At 39.9% G+C, this 15,106-nt stretch overlaps 1 protein-coding gene across 8 annotated transcripts in view; it reads right to left on the bottom strand.

Moving 5' to 3' along the window:
- ulk4 (unc-51 like kinase 4) overlaps positions 1–15,106 on the bottom strand; it is a 702,256-nt gene that overhangs the window by 600,951 nt on the left and 86,199 nt on the right. For all 8 annotated transcript variants that reach the window (XM_072283788.1, XM_072283790.1, XM_072283793.1 and 5 more), the window contains 4 exons: positions 14,321–14,390; positions 13,921–14,014; positions 10,051–10,128; positions 8,262–8,322 (listed from right to left, as the gene is read on the bottom strand). In XM_072283788.1, the coding sequence (XP_072139889.1) occupies positions 8,262–8,322; positions 10,051–10,128; positions 13,921–14,014; positions 14,321–14,390 (303 nt within the window). The remainder of the gene's footprint in view (positions 1–8,261; positions 8,323–10,050; positions 10,129–13,920; positions 14,015–14,320; positions 14,391–15,106) is intronic.

Below are 15,106 nucleotides of genomic sequence, written 5' to 3'. Positions count from 1 at the left end.
TGCGCACTTTGAAAGGGGGATTAAAACTACAACTGCGTGAATCCCTGTAGCATCTGTAATCTTTATCCCAGAGCAACATCAGAATATTTGTTAAGAGGGTGAACCCTCATAGGGCGTCAAACCTTGATGGTGTACCAGGAAGGCACTGAAAAGCTGTGTCAACCGACTGGTGGGAGTGTTCAAGGACATCATCCGTCTCTTACGGATGCAGTCGAAGGTTCCCACCTGCTTCAAAAGGTCGTTGATCATTCCAGTGCCCAAGAAGAGCAGGGTGAGCTGCCTCAACAACTATCGCCAGTTGCACTCTCTTCTACTGTGTTAAAGTGATTTCAGAGGTTGCTCATGGTCAGACTCAACTCCTGCCTAAGTAAAGAAACTGGCCATATTACAATTTGCCTATCACAATAGGTCTACAGTGGATACAATCTCGCTGGCTCTCCACTCTGCCTAGGATCAGGTGGAAAATGGCAGTACCTACGTCAGGCTGCTGTTTATTCATTACAGATCAGTGTTCAACACAGTCATACCCTCCATTGTAATCAATAAGCTCCAAAACCTGGACCTCTGTACACCTCTCTGCAACTGGATTCTTGACTTCCTCACTGGGAGACCAATCCAGTGCAGATCAGAAATAGCATTTCCTCCTCGCTGACAATCAACACTGGCGCACCTCAAGGATGTGTGGTTAGCCCACTGCTCTACTCTCTCAACACCCATGACTGTATGGCTAGGCACAGCTCAAACACAATCTACAAATTTGCTGTTGACATAGCTATTTTTGCCAGAACTTCAGGTGATGATGAGGTGGTGTACAGGAGTGAGATAGATCAGCTAGTTGGCTGGTGTCACAACAACCTTGCACTCAATGTCAGTAAAACCAAGGAATTGCTTGTGGACTTCAAGAAGGGGAAGTCGAAGGATAAGCAGTAATGAGCAGCTTCAAGTTCCTGGGTGTCAACATCTCTGAAGATCTATCCTGAGCCCAACTATTAATGTGATTACAAAGAAGGAATGCCAGTGGCTATTTTTCATTAGGTGTTTTAGGAGATTAGCTATGTCAACAAATCCAAAAACTCTCACACATTTCTGCAGATGTACCACGGACAATATTCTAACTTGTTGAGAATGACTACCTGACTTTTTTCGCTCTCTTCTTGCAGTACTTATTTAATTTATATATACACTTCTTATTGTAATTTATATTTTTTATTATGTATTGCAATGTACTGCTACTGCAAAACAACAAATTTCATGATGTATGTCAGTGATATTAGACTAGATTCTGATTAACTTTTCATGCTAATGACTCTGATCTTCTATAGGAGTTAACAGGGTTTCAGCCATATCTTCTCTATTTCTTGCTCCTTCACTCTTACCAATCTGCTCCCACTAAAAAGAAAAATAGGGCTCTTACTGTACTCCAAAGATGAGAAAATTTCCAGATGTTGCAAGTCCAAGCAACACACAAAATGCTGCAGGAACTCAGCAGGCTAGGCAGCATTAACCCTAAGCTTAACCCCAACGCCTCGATGGAAAAGAGTAAACAGATTTGATGAAGGGTCTCAGCCTGAAATGTCAAATGTTTACGCTTTTCCATAGATGCTAGTTTACTCGCCTTCCACCTCAAGAGTCATCATATCCTCCTTAATTTCCACCAGACACATCTTCCTGCCCCCTCCTTTTTCAACTTTTTGACTGTTGAGAACATAAATGATAGAACAAACAAAATTTCAAGCTTGCTACATATCGTAATGCAAAATTGCCAGCTATTAAGAGTTTAGATGTAAAAGTATCCCTTAAGATAAATGAGAGTATGGTACAAATCTGAATGCTGTTTTATATATTTCGAACAATCCACATTTTCACAAATGTAAATTGCAACTTACTTCCGGTCTATTGAATTAATTATTCTCACCAACCAAAATTACCAGATGATTTCTTTCAAATTAAGTTGACTGAAGAATTTGTTCAGCAGGCAATTAACAAATTACTTTGACATTTCCACGAATCCTTAATGTGATTAAACAAAGCCTGCACTGAGCCCAGATTGTCCAATTAGCTGATTAGCATTAGTTTAATGGCTTTCCCTTTCGAAGGCAGGGATTCTAACCTTTTCTCTGACCTGACAGAGCAGGGATATCTCAACAAATTATAGAGAAGGTGCCACTAAATTATCAGCTAAATTATAAAACACCAATTACAGTGGATTGATTTTTGAAATAATAATGTAGCCATCACTATATTAAATAATTAAATTATTCTTATCATTAGTGCTTGACAATCATATTCAGAAATAGCTTCTAAGTACATCAATTTTGAAGCATGATTCAAGAAGCTTGTGTCCAATGAACATTAAAATACAACATTTTTTTGGAGTGCTCTGTTTAATTTTCTTTCTGGCTGTGAAAATTTATAGAAAAAGGACAGCGTGGGCTGAAGGTAAACAGCACCACTATCGATAAACATCAAACTGTGTCACAGTTTAAACGCTAGTTTACCGGTAAAACTGCACCAGATTACAATGTTGATACAAATATTATTTGTGTTTAATCATAAACACAGCAAATGCTATTTGAAAATGTAGTGCACTAATTCTATAAAAATAATTGCATCAGTCAGGACTTTAAAATACCAAGACAAGACATTATTATTTGATTTAAATATTAAAGTTAATCGATGACAGAAATAGCACTACACTAGTTCAATTTTTTTTATATAAAGAATTCAATTATCAATTCATAGATTTATTTAAAATGAAAAAAGGAAAAACAAATCTATTAACTTTACTTATCAACCTCACGAATTTTCTATCTGTTTGGCAATTTAAATTTCAGATTTCTGCTTTTCCTATGTGCTCCATCAAATACACAAGTCTGAGACAATCGAATAATATATGGTGCCACAAATCATTGTGCTTCATGTGAAGTCCAGTCATGGGCCCAGACTGGTTGGCATACCCCAGTTCGGCACATTCGCCCTGATCTTGTATCAGATGACATCTCAAGAAGAAAGAATCCAATAATTTTATTGAAGACAGTGAGCATAGGAATAGTGAGGTGGAGGATAAATGCATGGCTGAGGGATTGGAGCAGGGGGCAGGGATTCAGATTTCAGGATCATTGGGATCTCTTTTGGGACAAGTGTGACCTGTACAAAAAGGACAGATTGCACTTGAATCCGAGAGGGACCAATATCCTGGCAGGGAGGTTGCTAAGGCTATTGGGGAGTTTAAACTAGAACTGCTGGGGGATAGGAACTCAACTGAAGAGACGGAGGAGGGGGTGGGTGGCTCACAAATAGAGAAAGTTTTGAGACAATGCAAGAGGGAAGATAGGCAGGTGATAGAGAAGGGATACACTCACACCGATGATTTGAGATGTATCTATTTTAACGCAAGAAGCATCATGAACAAAGCGGATGAGCTTACAGTGTGGATCAGTACTTGGAGCAATAGTGTTGTGGCTTACAGAGACTTGGATGGCTCAGGGGCAGGAATGGTTACTTAGAGTGCCAGGCTTTAGATGTTTCAGAAAGGACAGGGAGGAAGGTAAAGAGATGGAGATGTGACACTGCTGATCACAGATCGTGTCACAGCTGCAGAAATGGAGGAAGTCATGGAGGGATTGTCTACGGAGTTTCTGTGTGTAGAGCTTAGAAACAAGAAGGGGTCAATAAATCTACTGGGTATTTTTTTATAGACCACCCAATAGTAACAGGGATATTGAGGAGCAGATAGGGAGACAGATTCTGGAAAGGTAATAATAACAGGGTTGTTGTGGTGGGAGATTTTAATTTCCCAAATATTGATTGGCATCTCCCTAGAGCAAGGGATTTAGATGCGGTGGAGTCTGTTCGGTGTGTTCAGGAAGGTTTCCTGACACAATATGTAGATAAGCCTACAGGAGGAGAAGCTATACTTGATCTGCTATTGGGAAATGAATCTGGTTCAGGTGTCAGGTCTCTCAGTGGAAGAGCATTTTGGAGATAGTGATCACAATTCTATCTCCTTTACCATAGCATTGGAGAGGAATATAAACAGACAAGTTAGGGGAACGTTTAGTTGGAGTAAGGGGAAATATGAAGCTATCAGGCAGGAACTTGGAAGCATAAATTGGGAACAGATGTTCTCAGGGAAATGTACAGCAGAAATGTGGCAAATGTTCAGGGGATATTTGCGTGGCATTCTGCATAAGTGTGTTCCAATGAGACAGGGAAAGGATGGTAGGGTACAGGATCTGTGGTGTACAAAGGCTGTTGAAAATCTAGTCAAGAAGAAAAGAAAAGCTTACAAAAGGTTCAAAAAACTAGGTAATGATAGAGAGCTAGAAGATTATAAGGCTAGCAGGAAGGAGCTTAAGAATTAAATTAGGAGAGCCAGAAGGGGTCACAAGAAAGCCTTGGTGGACAGGATTAAGGAAAACCCCAAGGCATTCTACAAGTATGTGAAGAGCAAGAGGATAAGTCATGAGAGAATAGGACCAATCAAGTGTGACAATGGAAAAGTGTGTATGGAACTGGAGGAGACAGCAGAGATACTTAATGAACACTTTGCTTCCGTATTTACTAATGAAAAGGACCTTGGTGATTGTAGGGATGATTTACCATGAATTGAAAAGCTTGAACATGTAGACATTAAGAAAGAGGATGTGCAGAGCTTTTGGAAAGTATCAAGTTGGAGAAATCTCCAGGACCAGATGAGATAAATTGTGGGAGGTGAGGGAGGAGATTGCTGACCCTCTGGCGATGATCTTTGCATCTTCATTGGGGATGGGAGAGGTTCCGGAGGATTGGAGGGTTGCAGATATTGTTCCCTTGTTCAAGAAAGGGAGTAGAGATAGGCCAGGAAATTATAGACCAGTGAGTCTTACTTCAGTAGTTGGTAAGTTGATGGGGAAGATCCTGAGAGGCAGGATTTATGAACATTTGGAGAGGCATAATATGATTAGGAATAGTCAGCATAGCTTTCTCAAAGGCAGATCGTGCCTTACGAGCCTGATTTAAGTTTTTTGAGGATGTGACTTAGCACGTTGATGAAGGTAGAGCAGTAGATGTAGTGTATACAGATTTCAGCAAGGTATTTGATAAGGTATCCCTTGAAAGGCTTATTGAGAAAGTAAGAGGGAATGGGATCAAAGGAAACCTTGCTTTGTGGATCCAGAGTTGGCTTGCCCACAGAAGGCAAAGAGTGGTTATAGACATGTCATATTGTGCATAGAATTCTGTGACCAGTGGTGTGCCTCAGGGATCTGTTCTGGGACCCCTTCTCTTCGTGATTTTTATAAATGACCTGGATGAGGAAGTGGAGGGATGGGTTAGTAAATTTGCTGATGACACAAAGGTTGGGGGTGTTGTGGATAGTGTGGAGGGCCGTCAAAGGTTACAGCGGGACATCAATAGGATGGAAAGCTAGGCTGAGATGTGGCAGATGGAGTTCAACCCAGATAAGTGTGAGGTGGTTCATTTTGGTAGGTCAAATATGATGGCAGAATATAGTGTTATTGGTAAGACTCTTGGCAGTGTGGAGGATCAGAGGGATCTTGGGGTCCAAGTTCATAGGACACTCAAAGCTGCTGCGCAAGTTGACTGTGTGGTTAAGCAGGCATACGGTGCATTGGCTTTCATCAACCGTGGGATTGAGTTTAATAGCTGAGAGGTAATGTTACAGCTATATAGGACCCTGGTCAGACCCCATTTGGAGTACTGTGCTCAGTTCTGGTCACCCCACTACAGGAAGGATGTGGAAACCATAGAAAGGGTGCAGAGGAGATTTACAACTGGGAAGCATGCATTATGAGAATAGGTTAAGTGAACTCCGCCTTTTCTCCTTGGAGCGATGGAGGATGAGAGGTGACTTGATAGAGGTGTACAAGATGAGAGGCATTGATCATGTGGATAGTCAGAGGCATTTTCCCAGGGCTGAAATGGTTAACATGAGAGGGCACAGTTTTAAGGTGCTTGGAAGTAGGTTCAGAGGAGATGTTGGGTAAGTTTTTTATGCAGAGAGTGGTGAGTGCATGGAATGGGCTGTCGGTGACGGTGGTGAAGGCGGATACAATAGGGTCTTTTAAGAGACTCCTGGATAGGTACATGGAGCTTAGAGGGCTATGGGTAACCCTAGGTAATTTCTAATGTAAGTACATGTTCCGCACAGCATTGTGGGCCAAAGGGCTTGTATTGTGCTGTAGGTTTTCTATGTTTCTATTGTAGGTCCACATTTAACTTGGATCAAATGTTTTGGGTAGCCTTCCAGAAGCTTCTCACAGTAAGTTGCTGGAATTTTGTTCCATTCCTCCAGACAAAACTGGTGTAACTGAGTCAGGTTTGTAGGCCTCCTTGCTCGCACACGCTTTTTCAGTTCTGCCAAGTTAAACAATTTAAAGGCAATGCTACCAAATACTAACAAAGTGTATGTAAACTTCTGACCCACTGGGAAAGTGATGAAAGAAATAAAAGCTGAAATAATTCATTGTCTCTACTATTATTCTGACATTTCACATTCTTAATATAAAGTCGTGATCCTAACTAACCTAAGACAGGGAATGTTTTCTAGGACTAAATGTCAGGAATTGTGAAAAACTGAGCTTAAATATATTTGGCTAAGGTGTATGTAAACTTCTGACTTCAAGTGTATCTGCATTTTCAGTCAAAACCTGTTGGAGGAGTTCAAGTACACAGGCTCACCATAGCTAAGTAAGAGGGTCAGTGGAGTCAATATGTCAGTAACTGATCCTGAAGGATGAGTGGTGACTGTTGTATTGTTCAGAACAGTGGGCTAAGTGATAAATCTTATGGGCAACACAATAGCAGATATGACTTTGTAATCAATAGCATCCAATTTTAATAATCTGCTTATTCAATAATGGTTACTTGTTGATTAAATCAGTAATTTTGACAGCAAATCTAATTCTAGCTATTCCCTATTTTTTAAAGATTAGAAATAGAGAAAAACTATGAGAAAGTGGATATCCCATGTACACAGGCAGAGAGTGTCGATTGTTCAATTTCCTCCATGATATAAGAGGAATCTCACCCTTAAATCAGGTTACAAAATCAGGTCCGACTTCAGGTTCAAGCATAAAGCATACAGTACATGCTGATACTCACTGTCGAGTGCTGCATTGCTAAAGATGCAAATTTTTTAGATTTTAACTGCATTTTTCAGTTTAGTGAGGGAATAAAAGACAATTCAAATTAAATTGTGCCCTGTGTCCTATCTAATATTATACTCAAGTATTTATTTTTCAACCAAGCAAAATCCAACACTTCCAGAACCAATTCTATACAGTGTCATATCCTCCCAAATAGTCATGATGATAAAGCTAAATCTATAGTTTTGAGTAAATCAGGTTCGTTAAGGTTGACATAGCCAGAAGCAGGGATGGGGGAGCGGGGACCATAGTGGGGATAAGCTTCCACTATCTATTAAAAGCTTCCAATGGCATGCATCTCTAAAAGACTCTAACAACCAAGTCCAGCTCCTGGGCTTCACTTATGGCTTAGCTACTAAGCCCGATGGAACCATTTCTACTAACAGAAGGGGCAGAAGCAGGTTAATGGTGCCTGAAAACCAGTTGCTTTGGGCAGATGGGGCTCATCAGTCATGGTTGGCAGCTCATCTTGGAGAAGCGCAGACAACTCTGATCTCAAACCTCTGCTGCCTTGCAGCTATACCCACTCATGGGGAAGGCTTCAGGAGTAAAGCCGGAGGGGAAAAAATCCAGAGGTAGAGTCCCTACGGCACTAGATTGAACACTGGCAATTTCTGCGACGCCGCTGGTGCCAAACTGTGTGTCTCTGCCATTCATGAGCTACATAGAGGGGGAGCCTGCTGCACGGATAACAGCTTGCTCTCCATATCGTACTGCCCTTGCTTGCGTACTGATGGCACTGTATCAACAATGCAGATAGCTAAGACGCAATTTCCATGGTCGACCTCCACCAATGGAGGGCCTCTCGAGTAAGTTATCAACTCTGTTGCTTTGCCAGTGAAAATTTCACCTCCCTCAGCTATTAACTCGGGCCAAATCATGCAATGTAGCAGTTTTCCTGGAGACCCAAATTTCAAATTTCATCAGTTCTCAAAGATATGGTTTTCCACCCCAATATTCCTCCTTTATTCATCCGTCCATTTCCTTTAATCTCAAACTTTCCAATACTCTTCTCAGTTCAGGAGAAAGTATGTATTACAATTAAAAAGGAACTGAAAACGGGAAAATTTAAGGTATAGTATAACCTCAATGTGAGCTGTTATTAATACTTACCAGAATAGGCTGGGACACTGAGAGTTTTAGCATCGAACTTTATGGGTGCTGGCTTCAATATCTGTAACATAAAATGCACGAAGAAGTACATTAATCATGACAACTTACAGCTTAACAGGCTCTTAGACAAGCACATGAACATGCAGGGGTGAAGAGATAAAGATTATATGTAGAGAAAAGGACAAATAATTTTCCATCATGTTCGGCATAGACGTCATGGACCAAAAAGCCTGTTCCTATGCTGTATCTTTCTATGTTCTATTAAGATCAAAGTTCTAAGTAAATTTATTATCAAAGTACATATTACTGTAAACTACCTTGAAGTTCATTTTCTTGCAGGCATTTGCAGACACAAAACACAAACTGAGTGACTGCCTTGCACATTTCGTTGAGTCTGCAGTAAAGATCTTGAGCTTCCAGCTGCCTGCCACTGTAATTCTCTAGTCTTGTCTCTCTCTAATTTTCGTGAGTTGCCTCCTGCACTGCTCTGACAGGACCCAATGATAGTTCAAGGAACAGCAGTTTGCTTTCCGTTTGGGATTGGGACTCAATGTTGAATTCTATGACTTTAGGTAACTTGCCTTTCTTTGAATCAGAGCAGTCCATCTGTATAATTAACTGATCAACTGAATATTTTTTCAGGTTTTTTTTTTTTACAGATTTCCAGTAACTGCTATGTCGCTGTTCCTACAGGTGTCTTTATTTTCTCAGTCTCTAACTACCAGCACTGGAAGTAATTGATCTCAGAAAAACCCTTGGCCTCCACCGTAACACAAAAATGTTCTCCTTTCTCTTGACCTGAAACATCAACTCCACAAATACTTATCATTGTCAGCATTTCTGCTTTGTTGTAGGTCTACCTGCATCTTAGTTGGCCAGGATCAAGAGAAAAAGAGTTGACCAAGGATAAGAAAAATCAGTGTGATTTTCTTTTATATATTAGTCCTCCACGTCTGGACAAGAAAGTAGCAAGTTATGATAGGAAGAGATCTGATCATTTACCTCAAACAAAGTAGCTCAATAGTAATCTTATTTTGTCAAAACGCTGTCAGCTCACCTTCCAAAAAGCTGAAGAGCACTTTGTGTACAAAAGAAAAAATATCCCAGGACAGGCCAGATGAAGATACCATTTTTATAGCCCAATCTCTAACAAGGCTTTTTTGTATTTTTAGAAATTCGATCATTTGACTGTCCTCCTCTTACCTACAGTACGTTTAGGCAGAGATGAAAGAGCAAGGCACCAGAGGTAAGGACAATAGAGGTGGTCACAGAGGCCGAGGAGCAGCTAAGGGACTGCTTCTAATTGGTGGATTAGGCCATGTTCAGGACTTACCAGAAGTCCTGAATGAATACATCATAGTTGTAACAGACTCCTGACTGAGTCTTCCCCACCCTGAAGTCCTGGATAAAGCAAGAGGTCCACAATCTGCTGAGGGCTAATTCGATGTTGTTTGGGACTGGTCAACCAGGAAAGTGCAAGAGATCCAGGTATGACCATCAGAAAGCAATCTCACATGCAAAGAGGGAATTCTGAACTAAACACGAAGGAAGCACGACAGCTATGACAGGGCTTGAATCTCATCACCTCCTACAAAGCAAAACCAAGTAACAAAAACAACAAGGTTTCATTCCCAAATAAGCTTTTTTATGCTTGCGTTGACCGACAGAACATGGAGTCAACACAACCCTATGAGTTTAATTTCTAAGGCCAACATGGATAACTTAGATAAAAAAAGAAAAGCAAGTAAAAAGAAATCTTTAAATTATATTAAAGCAATCTCTTAATTACCTTGGGGTTGTCAATGATGGGCGTCACTATGAGATCAGCATCAGTGTATGTAAGTCCTTTGATTTTGGAGCTCATATCCTAATGGTTGGTAAAGATAAAGATTCATGAGAATAAAACTGCATAAAACACACAATGAAATTAATCTGCATTCAATAACCACATATACATTAAAAAGTTACAAATTGCTGTGAATATTACCTGTTATTATTCATACCTTCATATTTACAATGGAAACAGTTTGAACAACTATATTAAACTGAAATTACAGGTTCAGACCTTGAATCATTGATTTACAGGTTAAGATAAATTCCTGACGTGGGCATAGCCATTCCAAGGAAATCCCATTTTGTTAATATTATAAAACTGTCATATTATCTGAAACACTCAAGGAAACATAGAACTACAAATGAACACAACAAGAAAGATGAAAGAGCTTTGACCTGAAACACTAACTTGGATTCTCTTTCCACATACGCTGCTTGACTTGCATTGTATCTCCAGTCTTTTCTGTTCCAAATTTCCAGCATCATCGCCCAGCACCCACCCCAACTACCATAAATCTAACTAATGCCCTCCACAATACACAGAACCTGCTGCTCTTCCCAGAGTATCTACCAACCCAACTCACCTGGGCAATATAATCAAGAACTTCACCATTCCCAACACCCACGCCAGGCCTTCCCCACCCCCAAATGCCTCTGTCGTTAGACCTCTGCTGGTTTTTAAAACACCCAACAGGTAAGTACTTTTAACTACAGTTACTAACTTTAGAGTGTTCCCAAACGTTTTAAGGACATGCACTGTAGAAAATTAATTGTCTTCTAACTTTCAACAACAGACACTTAATAATACTGTACTACTAACATTTAATTGTAGGACCATGTAACAGGCAGCATTTACTACAATTTCTATTTTTACAATTATGCTGTCTTTTATTCTTGAAGCTTTATGGTTTCTTCAATGAAAATAAACTGGTTTGTATCTAAACACATCATTAGAGATTGACAGGCAATACAGTGTCCAAAATATTTTCAGAAACTTTATTTCTCCCAATTTTCACATCAACCTGCTACCTGCCCAGAAAGACAAAGGACATATTTCACCGCTGCAAGCAACATTCAGCCATGCAAACTGTAGCAAGTTACAAACTTAAACAGTCATGCTGTCAGTCCAGAACTTTGCCACATTAAAAATACCGAAATATTTCAGTTTGCTTCACTGCTGGATACTGCAGGATTATGCTGAGGAAAATCACTTATCAGATCACCCGATGCCCCACTATACTATCTGAGAAAAAAAAAAACTGCCATTAGGAATGGCAAAGTATTCAATCCAAATAAATTCAGGCAGATGGGGACCAGGAGCAGGATTCTGAATGTTGAATTGGGTCCAACAAGAGATTTATTTATTTATTCAATTTGTTTAGAAATACAGCAAGGCGTAGGTCTTCCCAGCCCTTCGACCAGCACCGCTCAGTTTAACCCTAACTTAACCACAGGACAATTTACAATGGATCATCAAGTTTCCTGGCTGGTTGAATGAATGACACATTAAAATAAATTATAAAGTGCTTCCGGTCACTTCAGCTACCATTTGCATTCACATGCAAAAGTGTCCTGATCTAAATACAATATTTTCTCTGAAAATTATATTATTTCAAACTGGATCTTGAATTCAATCACTCATTGTAAAATTTTCACTCTTACAGTAGCACTTCACTTTGAATATACAACTAAGTGACTGAATCCTTTTGTAGTAGCAATTTGCACTTTGGGTTTTATCTCTTCAAATAAGTCCTTGTTTTCACTTAAAATGCTCATTTTCATGACCACAGAAAGCTTTCATAAAAAAACTTTACAATATTTACTTAGCCTAAAACTTCACAATTCACTTAAACAATGTCAATCTTGATATTATGATTTACATTTCTAAAGTACCTTTCACAGCACAGCCTTAGGATATTACAAAATCCATTTATAAATAATCAAATTCAGCTGAAGTATAGTTAGTGATGTAATGTTGGAACATAGCAGCCAATTTCCACAAAACAAGCTTGTACAAGTCAGAGAAGCCAGAATTCTTGGTACATGTTTCGGCACGGACTAGAAGGACCGAGATGGCCTGTTTCTGTGCTGTAATTGTTATATGGCTATATGTTGGCACCAATGACATACTTGAGGTCCTGAAGAGAGATTTTAGGAAGCTAAGTCGAAAGCTGAAAAACAGGACCTCCAAGGTAGTAATCGTAGATTGCTGCCTGAGCCACATGCTATTGAGAGCAAGAATAGGATGATTTGGAAGATGAATGTGTGGCTGAGGAACTGGTGCAGGTGGCAGGGGTTTAGATTTCTGGATCATTAAAATTCGTTCTAGAGAGGGAACGACCTGCACAAAAGGGATAGGTTACACCTGAACCCAAGGGGGTCCAACATTCTTACGGCTAGGTTTACTGGAACTGTTCAGGAAGGTTTAAACTAATTTGGCAGGAGAATGGGAAATGGAGTGATTGAGCAGAGGATGGGGTAGTTGGTTTACAAACAGGGGCAGTGCGTAGTGAGATTGCTAGCAAGGAGAAACTGACGATAGGCCCAAATTGCAGTGAATGGGATGAGTTGTAATGTAAAAGGGGGAACAAATCGAAAAGGGTGATGAATACAGTACTGAAGATGTTATATTTGAATGCACACAGTATACGGACACAGTAGATGAACTTTTAGCACAGCTACAGATTGACATGCATGACATTGTGGCCATCACTGAATCATGACTGAAAGAAGATTACACTTGGGAGTTTAGCATCCAAGGATACACATTGTATTGAAAGGACATGCAGGCAGGCAGAGGGGTTGGGGTGACTCTGTTAGAAGAAGGTGATTTAAGACCGGAAGGTGTAGAATCATTGTAGATAGAGCTAAGCAACTGCAAGGGCCTTTTTACCCTGATGGTAGTTATAAATGTGTCGGACAATCAAAAGTGCAACAAGTTGCCATTACTCAGGAGAAGGTGCTCGGGAAACTGAAAGATCTGCAGATAAATAGGTTACTTGGATGGCACAGTCTACACCCCAGGGTTCTGAAACAGATAGCTGAAGAGATTGCGGAAGCATTAGTAATGATCGGCAATCGCCTCTGATCTGGCCGACACTTACGCGCCAGGCAGCACTTAGTTAATTAGCTTGTTTATTTCGGCTTTTTTCTTAAAGATGTGCTGGGTGCGTTCCGGCCACCGCTGTACCGCTGCATTCTTCGCGGCCCGGTGGTTGGGGACCACTGCGTATCTAATTTAATTGGTCACTTTGATGCAGCACAAGCTACACTGAAAATGCAGTTCATGGCGAGGGAACTACACACATGAGCACTGGGCAGAAAGAACAGAACTAAAACCCCGCAACCTGGAAACAATCTCTCTTTACAAACAGCTTTGTAGCAAAAGTATTGCTATATTACCATTATCCTAATTAGTATTACTTATTTTTATAATGCTCACATTACAACAGTATTTGTGTATTTATTTTTGATTTTTTTCGGGATCTACTGGGAAAGTCTCAAAGATCAACCGGTCGATTACGATCGATGGGTTGGCGACCCCTATTTTAAACCTTCATAGATGGTGTTTCCCACTTATCAAAGTCTTTTTTATTGACACTGGCAATGACATGAGAAATATTTCCTCACTCTTCCAGTGCCCTTCAACATTTTGTGCCTCATCCTGCTCAACTTTATAAAACTATATTTTTAAAGAGAGCCCAATTAGTTAAACTATCTTCTCCAAATCTAAATAGCATGTTATCCCTCACGCACTCTTATATCCAAATATACAAAGCAAACTATAAATTTAGTACAAACAATTAAGTGACAAGTTTTAAAGTACCTTTATTGAAATGGAGGCACTTTTTGATGGAGCATCCTGGGTCCCAATGTCATTCTGGCTTACATTCAAGCTAGTTCTTGGTCTTGGATGAGAACTGTTTCAAATTAAAGAAACATGAGCTGAATCTGCTTTTACTCCCCTCCATGTTTTAAAATAAATAAATAAGCCACAACAAATCATATGATATTTGCCGGTACAGTTTCATATTCCTGAATAAGACCTTTTCATTCTGATGAAAGCATATTCCCATACCAGCATCTTAGCTGAACACTGTCCAACTGACTGAATATCCGAAGTACCTAGGTTCAGGTTCTGGAATGATTTTCCTTGTGAGACCTTGTATCTGATAACCCAATTCTGGTATTAAAAATGGTCCAGTACTACAAAGGCATGTAAATACCTGAGTAAGAAGATGGACTCCTTGGAATTTATATCGAGAGCATTCCTTGGCTGCAAATCAGTACAATTTTCTGCAAATTAAAGGAGGATATAAATTAGCACTGAAACTTTCAACTGTAGGAAGGTAATGTATTCATAGAGAATTTAACATTTCTGGAAGTAAGCAAAATAAATGACTCAGCATGACAGAATTCTTTTGAGATCTAGAGGAAGAATGACCAGTTTTTGTAGGACACTATTAATATTTTTTTCTCACATTTGAAAACTCAATCACAAAAACAATCACGAACATCCTCTTTCACCTCAGACAGTTGGTATGGGCCCCCAAATCCTAAGAGCTTTCTACAGGGGCACAGTTGAGAGCATCCTGGCTGGCTGCATCACTGCCTGGTATAGAAATTGTACTTCCCCTCAATTACAGGATGCTGCAGAGAGTGGTGCAGACAGCCCAGCACATCTGTAGATGTGAACTTCCCACTATTCAAGATATTTACAAAGACAGGTAAGAAAAAGGGCCCGAAGGATCATTGGGGACCGAAGTCACCCAAACCGCAATCTATTCTAGCTGTTACCTTCCGGGAAATGGTACCGCAGCATAAAAGGCCAACAGGCTCCGGGACAGGTTCTTCCATGAGGCCATCATATTGCTTAATTCATGCTGACACAACTGTATTTTTACATTATATTGACTATCCTGTTGTATATACTATTTATTATAAATTGCACATTTAGACAGATAGGTAACGTAAAGATTTTTATTCCTCATGTATATGAAGGATGTAAGTAA

This window comes from Mobula birostris, chromosome 19 (assembly GCF_030028105.1).
Source record: "Mobula birostris isolate sMobBir1 chromosome 19, sMobBir1.hap1, whole genome shotgun sequence".
Lineage (NCBI taxonomy): Eukaryota > Metazoa > Chordata > Chondrichthyes > Myliobatiformes > Myliobatidae > Mobula > Mobula birostris.
Note: the sequence above shows the minus strand (reverse complement) of the source record. Positions and strands in the feature narration are given on the sequence as shown.